The 8,423-nt window shown below is 52.2% G+C and overlaps 1 protein-coding gene across 1 annotated transcript; it reads left to right on the top strand.

Annotated features, from left to right (window-relative positions):
• The first annotated feature begins 903 nt into the window (after positions 1–903).
• On the top strand, positions 904–2,762 carry LOC119103918 (dopamine receptor 1). Its single transcript, XM_037227616.1, has 2 exons — positions 904–1,045; positions 1,568–2,762. The coding sequence occupies exon 2, from the start codon at positions 1,609–1,611 to the stop codon at positions 2,758–2,760; it is 1,152 nt and encodes a 383-aa protein (XP_037083511.1). The 5' UTR covers positions 904–1,045; positions 1,568–1,608; the 3' UTR covers positions 2,761–2,762.
• The last annotated feature ends 5,661 nt before the right edge of the window (positions 2,763–8,423 follow it).

Genomic DNA, 8,423 nt, shown 5'->3' with positions numbered 1-8,423 from the left:
TACCCTACAAGTGCTCTTCGTGTGCGTCTGAAGTTGGAAGATCGAGGCGGAAGCCTCTATCCTAAAGGACCTGTCGATCTTTGATCATTTCGCAGTGGTGCAAAGTAACGCTATTTTGCTTGAATTAAGTGCTTGACTTAGAGTCTTTCATGTAATTGTAGTACAAGTTTGAACGTGTCTGCCTGAAACAAATCGAACCGATTCACCAATGACATTCCAAATCCCCACGAAGCTGGAATGAAGAGCGCGCTTCAAAGAGCATTGGCTGTTTTTTCCCGTCGTACCCGCGAAGAAGGTCTGTTAGAAATAATCGTTATTTTATGTGTTGTAAATCGTCATTTTATCCTACCAATCGGCTGTTTGTCCACCTTCCACCACTCCAGCCGTGCCCCGCTCCAACCTGTTTTGCAATAAATTCCGAGCAGCACCGCCGGTGTGCCAGACCCCGCGGAATAACAATGAGACTCACACGCTTCTTTGGCTTGTGAATTGCAAGCAAACACTTAGCGGAAGCTTCTCGCTAGCGTGCCCGCTTGTACCTCGAAAGCAAAGTGAGCTGGATAGCACGTACCTCTGTTTACCCCATATTCTTGCTTAGCCGGGCTCAGAAAGCCCCATTTACCGTGCAGCGTTAGGAGGCCCTTGTCCTCAGGGACTCGCCACCCCTTTGGTGTCATAAGTTCGATTAGTGTCCCGTCGGGTCTCATCGTAATGTCGCTGCCGGAATTTATTACGAAACTCCATCAGCGATACGACAACCACGGCACTAATTTTCCATCACAATTCATGAGGCTGATGGGAACTGTCTGCTTAACTGTGTCCATCGGTTTAGTGTTTCCAACTGCTCCTACGCATCGGTAGTTTTCCCCCATACTTGCAGCTCCAGCGCACCAGTTGCAGGTTATTATTATTATTATTATTATTATCATCAATATCGACCCTTATTCAATAATACTTCTGTGTTCAAGGGCCAGCCTGCATTCATTGACGTAATATTCGTTCGCAGGCTTCCCCACCAAGAGGTCACACCGTTTTCGCATTCAAGGTGGGCTTAAGAGTGAGAGTAACATTACCAGCACTGATTACAGTTAAAAGCACGCTCTCCTGGAAGGGAAAGAAGACTTTACATTTTCACATTAAGCCTTTTGCGACCAAAAATCCTGGCTTCCAGAAATTTTTAGGATATTTTCATGACTATGAGCAATGCCGTCAGCCCCTGCTTTTAAAACCACCTGTCCTTTATGAGAACTTAACGCAAGTCAGTTTCCCAATACACAATGCACTCAAAGAAATACCGATACGTAACAGTAATAACATGTATGGGTATTACGTGTTATTCCTATCACGTATAATATGTAGCGAACATACATCAAAGTAGTACCGATGTGTAAACATTGCTTACTTATCAAACAACACCACATTTTGTATGAGTCATACTTAATCCGTTGCGATTCCAGGAAAGATCGCACCAACTGAGCTTACTGTAGGGCTGCGGTTTCCTTTGAATGCCACGTCGGCCTGCGCTGCATGCGCAGATAGCTTCGCTGACGTAGTGGCCGTGTTTCAGTGCTTGGTGGGAGCGTTGGACAGGCTGGCGGCGGCGTTAAAATGGCGCTGCTGAACGACACAGAAGGCCTCAGCGATCTACCGGTGGACCTGCAAAACGTCAGCTCGATGAGCCTGGGCGCCCAGATCTTCATCGGCACCTTCCTCTCCATCATCATCATCATGGCAGTGTCGGGCAACATCCTGGTGTGCGTGGCCGTGCTGACGGACCGTAACCTGCGCAAGGTCGGCAACCTCTACATCGTGTCGCTCAGTTTCGCCGACATGACGCTGGCCTGCCTGGTGATGACGTTCGCGCTCACCAACGACCTGCTGGAGTACTGGCCGTTCGGTCCGCAGTACTGCGACACCTGGATCGCCTTCGACGTCATGTGCAGCACGGCCAGCATCCTCAACCTGTGCGCCATCTCGCTCGACCGCTACATCCACATCAAGGACCCGCTGCGCTACGGCCGCTGGATGACCAAGCGGGTGGTGACGCTCAGCATCGGCGCCATCTGGGTGATGGCCGCGCTCGTGTCGTTTCTGCCGATCTCGCTGGACCTGCACCGGCCGCAGCGCGCGTCCGCCGCCGAGCCAGTGGACGAGCGCGGCCTGCCGCAGTGCGCGCTTGATCTCACGCCGCTGTACGCAGTCGTTAGCAGCTGCATTAGCTTCTACATGCCGTGCATCGTCATGCTGGCCATCTACAGCAAGCTCTACCTGTACGCCAAGCAGCACGTGGAGAGCATCAAGGCGCTGAGCAAGCCGGTGATGTTCGGCACCATCGATGGCGTGGCGCCACCGCCCGCCTGCAACCTGTGTCACGTGTCTGAGAGCAAAGCGGCCACCACAGTCGGCTTCATCGTGGGCATCTTCCTCGTCTGTTATGTGCCCTTCTTCTGCGTCAACATCGTGGCAGCGTTCTGCAAGACATGCGTGCCACGCCTCGTGTTTCAAACGCTCACTTGGTTCGGCTACAGCAACAGCAGCTTCAACCCCATCATCTACTCGATCTTCAACGTCGAATTCCGTGAGGCCTTCGGCCGTATCCTGGCTCGCGCACGGCGCGCCTGCGTGCGGTTCTGCCAGGTGGGGCTGCGGTCGGGCCGCGCCTGCCAGCTGAAGTCGGTGACGTCCGTCACGCGGCTGTCGACCGGCTCGGCGCTGCCCGGCGCCGACTCGCCGTACGTGGAGCGGGTGACGGCCATCTGACCGGCGCCCTCGCCGCCGCCCGAGCCTGCCCTGCTGCCGCCGCCGGCCGCCGAACTCATGATCTGAGCAGCGGCGGCGTCCACTGCCAGGGTCTCACGCGCCGCGGCGGGCCGCCGCCGGTCCGGGCCGCTGTGAACGAGGTGTCCGGCGGGGGTCGCAGACGCACCACCCGCCGATGATCTCGCGATATGTGTTGGGGGCAGATGGCCGTGAAGACGCCGTGGTGCCGAGTGCGAACTCGTCTACGGCACTCTGACGCTCGAACGCGTGGGGCGTGAGCGATAGCGCGTGCGAGTCTGACGCCGCCCGCCCTGCACCCGTGCTGTTGCCTCGCGACGATGACACCTGACCCGATGGGTGGCTGAACGCGCCCGGCACCGGCCTGATGGGCGGGTCGCTCCTCGCCTGGCTGCCAGCGAGCTTCGGTCCGTGGCGAGTGAAGCGTGCGCGGATCTGTGAAGGACGATGACGGGCTGGCTGCCCTCGCTTGTGTTGTGGCCGGGAGCGAGCGAAGTCGCTGGCAGCGACGGTGGATCATCCTCGAGCCACCACCGTCACTTCATTGTTTCAGAAACCGCACGGTACGTGTGTGTGTACGCCCCGCGTTTCGCGGGCGCCTGCCATTCCGAGGGCTGAGTTGCGGCGTAAGCCCTCCGGCGACTGCCGGCGGTGTGGCCAGTGCGCCTGCGGCCGCGCGGTCCCGTGATGCGGTGTGCTTGACCAGACCGCCCCCGCCGAGCGGCCGCCTGGCGGCTGGGTCCGGAAGCCGGCCAAGCCCGAGTCCTCGTACGTGTTGCTGTTGTGTTGAAGCCGATCCGGTCCCAATACACGGGCGCGGCGGCGGACGGCGTGTTTCGCCACGGCGCCTGGCACCGGGTGTTTCAGCAGCGCTGGCTAATGCGGTGGAGTGGAGTTAACCGTCGTGGAGTTAATCGTCGTTCACGGCTCCCGCTGTTGCGGCTTTGATTGACAGCCACGATCACTGGCAGGAAACGTGACGTTTTAAGGGTAGTTTTCTCCGAAGAAACGCTTTGATCATAGGTTTGGCTTTTGATGGCTGTGGAACCGACGGAAGTGGCGGATTATAGACGAGACAGATTGCTGAATGGTAAGAATTAAACAGCGAACTGGTCTGTAACTGATTAGGGAAATTAAATATAGGAAGAGCTTAACGTGATTACTAGTTACAATGCATGCTTCAAAGCTCTGCAAAAACGCAAAGACATTGCAAACGCAATCGGCATGGCAAAAAGTGGTGCCAGGCGCCCTCTGGGGCGCCTTTGCCTGATTGGACGGTTTTTGTCGTTTTTTCTTCCATCTGAGACAAGGAACAGAACGTGGTGCATACACTTAGGTCAGGGCCAGTAACAGCGTCTTCACCATGCCAATGCATGTACTCAAGCCCATTCTGCCGCTTCCAGTGCCCCGTGTCGCCGCCAGCTGGGTGACAATACTGCGGGCCTCGATCCGGCCCGTCCCCGGCCAGTGGGCGTCGGGGCGATCCCACCCCGGGGCCGTTTCCAGGTCAGCCTGCCCCGCCGCTGGAGAGGTGTGACGCTAACGACGCTCGCCAGCTGGCTCGGTGCAGTGCGCACGGTCCGCGTGGGGCGAGCCAGCGACGCAAATACACGCCCGGCAGACCAGCAGCAGACTAGCACCGGACGGAATGGTGAATCCGGTGGACTTTGCGGTCTGGCTCATTACTTCGGTTTCGACGTGGATCGTAGTCGTAGATGTGCTCAATATGCGGGTTTTGATCCTAATCTCATTTTCATCGAGTTATTGCTTTTAAATAACTGACAAGAAGTGTCCTAAGAGTTAAAAGACAACGCTGTTTAGTCTACACACGCGCCCTGGTGGTCGGTTGAATACCCTTCCCTTGGGTGTGAGGGTGTCAATTCGACATCCCTGAGATCTCAGAAAGTAAGAGAGCTAGAGACATCAAATTCACAGCGATGTTGACCTTTAGGTGAACATACTTGTGCCAAAATTTGAGCTTCGTAGGACATGACCTGCGGGTCAAACAAGATCAAACAAGGTCAAACTCCAGATTGATGTTCAAAGCGTCCCAGACCTTCGCATGCGGCCACCGTGGATCTAAATACCTATTCTAAGCAAAAGGTCACTGGTGATCATTAGAGTTCAGTGACCTTGTTTGACATTGCAAAAGGCATGGTGACCAAAATAATTCCAGTTCGCTTTTATTTTTGCACTTGAATAAGCGTCAATGATTACGCTAGGCAGTATGTCCCCAGAAACAAAATACTAACCTGTGTCATTTTAGGTCCGTAACCTATTCTGACCTTTAAGAAGTCCATGGGACACGTATAGTGTGGTTTCTTTATCAATGGATTCAGACTGAGCACCAGAAACTACCCATACAGTAAGCTCCAAAGTAAAAGCAGGTTAGTTTTGACTTAAGTATGACCTATACACTTGACCCTAAATCGATGCAATTTCTTAATTCAATTATTGAGTTGCCTAAGAAACTATGTAAAATCTGCTTGATTTTGCCAATCCGTTGTTGCACCATTTGAACGATTCCTTCCAAATTGTCTGCACTGAATCCATGGTCTGACTTTGAACTGCCAAAAGTCACTGACTTTACAAGGTACATGTACATTTTTTATACTAAATGATCCGCTATGCAATTCTCGATTGCTATGCAAAATGTCGAGCGGCCACGCCACACCGTTCGGAAATGATTCCGGAAAAACTGTGTGGGGTTAAATTGACCCCCACCCGAGCGCGTGTTAAATAAATAATAGTACGTTAGGTGTCATTTAACCGAGAACTGGAAAATAGCCTACAAAACGATTCGGCCGTAAAAACAACATACTTTACTTTCAAATGAATGGGCAGGCGAAAACAGCGAGTCAACCTTAGGCTAGCCAAGGGAGGGGATTTAAAGCCATGACCTCTCGGAGATGGCAGGGTCTCTGGGGTCGAAGGCGCCATCACATTTTGGAGATTTAAGGCGCCTGTTGGACGGCTAAAATGCAAAACGCTGATCCCGAGTCATCAAAACAGCGTGCCGAGCTTAAGCAGTCCACATGTCAAAAACACGACCTCAACCGACGGGGGCCTGACCCTTGGCTGGGAGCACCCATTGGCGCGATACGGTCCCTTTTGACGGAAATCCTGACTACGCGTCTGGAGACAACAGTGATAGGCACTGGAACACCTGGAAATATCGATCGTATCCAAGACAAACACTGCTGGTCACTGAATATACTAAAAATTATACTATATCAGTGCTGACTCTCCAGATCAGCGGTGACACCGTGATTTTCCAATTACCCCCAGATCAGTGTTTTTCAAAGATGTTTTCAGCCAAGACGTACTTTACATACTCAGCAGTATACAATATAAAAAACTGGGCTCATTACCAGTCGTACGAATTGTGGCTGACCATAGCAACTTGCGACGAACGTGATCAGTCTGCTACGGAGCGGTTCAAGTTCTCGAGCCGTTTGAGACCGGCAGCTCCGAGCGCTCGCAACGCGGTTATGAATCAGGTTCAGCGCAAGGCTGTAGGGTAAGGCTGGTTTTGTTCCATGACAAGCTCACAGGTTTGAAAGACGTAGCTGATGGTCAGGTTTTAAGGCGGTGTTCGTCTCTTCTAGGATTTATATTTTGGGGCGTCCATGGCAAAAGTGTCAGAAAGCCCCGCCGCTCTAAGAGGCTCGTTGTTTGTGGATACCCGGACTGTAGCTTCAGAGGTAAACGGAGGATGTTGAAGCGACACATGCCAATGATTCATCCAAGGCCTTCTGCGCCGAAAGAAGCAGCGCCTTTGGGGTAAGAGGCCAACACTTTCATTACATCATGCATAGTGGTTATTGAAGGTGAAATACGTGTACACAAATACCTTGTGCATCTGCTGACACCAATGCGGCACGGATTGCGTACCATATTCCGTTGATTGAGACCGTGTGAGGAAGTGCGAGGTCTGCGCCGGCAATGATCGCATTCTGGCGCATCCTGCCCCTCCGAGCGAGGTCAGATATTGCATACCAGTCCCCTGATATCCCGGACGTCCTCAGTGTGACGTAGCTGGCTCACACAGTGGGATTTGTGTCTCATGGCACATCCGGCACTTTGGCTTCTTTCGGCAGCCCCGATTTTTCGCGGGATAATGGGCGTTGGTAAGCCTGGCCAGACCAGGGCATCCCCGGCACGATAGCTGTCATCCAAAAAGAGGTAAAAGCTCATCTCATAAATACTTTTCGTGGTTTACGTTGCCATTAACTTGTTGGGCGTTAAGGACGAATGTGTTACCCGTCTGGGAGAGATGGCAAGCCACACCGAGAGTTTACAAGTAAACTTGTTCTCTGACCTTATTTATGCTTCAATAAGAGAGTGTCCATCAGGTCCAACAAAGTATTCAAGGTTTGCCTGCATATGGCTCCCATCAGGGGTGTAGTTTCCATTTTAATTGGCGGTGGGGGGTGGGGTAAGGTGGCCCCGACTCCCAGCTTGGGCTCCATCCTTGAACTTTTAGACAAAAGTTGGCCAAATCTGGGGAGAAACACGTTTTTTCTGGTTAAAATTTCGGGTAGGTTTTATCATTTTACACGGTTCAGCCCACCAAACCAACTCACTTTGCAAAACTGCTTCCCTGGCTCCCGTGGAAAATGAAGTAGGTTCAGTCGTCCATGATAACGCCACCATATTCTCGATTCGACAGGCATCCGCAGCAGCTTTTTAATGCGATTGTTTTGAGCGACTTCCTGTTTTGAGGTGATCAGGGGTGTCCTCTTTCGCATCAGGCACTGGACGTGATTTGCTGCCAAGATCTTTCTCACGTGCGCCGTCGAGATCAGATGATATCGAGATGCGACGAGCCTCCCATTCCGGTCGCCATTCGAACCAGCTGCCGCTGTGATGAACTTTGCAAATTTGGTGACGATTTTCACTGTGCGCAACATTGCCATCACTCTCGAGAGCCGCCAGCATTCTGTGCACAGTCGGTCGTGGGATCCCCAAGCGCTCACAGCGTCTCCAAATAAATGGCGTCCGCCTTGCGGAGATTCCCCGAGTAGGTCGCGCAACCATGTCATGTGCACATTCCTTTCATATTGGTTACGTTACTGCAAATAATGCTATATAACCAATTTAATATGTGTATAGAAAGGCCCGGATATAATAGATCGTTCTCGGTGCTGCGCATGGTGTTTTTTTTGCAGAGAGGATGTTTATCTGGTATGTGCTGCAGCTGGCATAATGAACCTTGTCACGCGGAGCTCAATGCGATTGAATGAGGCATTTAATATCTTGTAGCTGGCAACCAGCAAGCCTACATTGTATAGAGCCAGCTACGACAATGGCGCCTCTTTAATTCGTTTGTCAGCATTTCGATTTGGTTCAATCCCCATCCCAGACATAAAGCAACTGAGGTGGGTGAAATCCAACTGCGCTTCAACCTTCAGGGCAACCCAGCTTGGACTGTTGGTCCTTCAGGATTGTATGCGTAGTGGGTCTCTGCTATTCAAAAGCCCCCGATCTTTTCAATATGTTTTTTTTCTTTAAAGGCGGATTTCATTGCTTTTCAGCTGTTCATCCAGCTTTGTCTTGGAAATGATCGATATTTTTGACTGTTCCAGTGCCTATCACTGGAACCTGTGCCCGTGAGTTTCGTCTATCCTGGCTGGTCTACTAGA

Source organism: Pollicipes pollicipes, unplaced genomic scaffold (genome assembly GCF_011947565.3).
Source record: "Pollicipes pollicipes isolate AB1234 unplaced genomic scaffold, Ppol_2.1 Scaffold_5724;HRSCAF=6776_pilon_pilon_pilon, whole genome shotgun sequence".
Lineage (NCBI taxonomy): Eukaryota > Metazoa > Arthropoda > Thecostraca > Pollicipedomorpha > Pollicipedidae > Pollicipes > Pollicipes pollicipes.
Note: the sequence above shows the minus strand (reverse complement) of the source record. Positions and strands in the feature narration are given on the sequence as shown.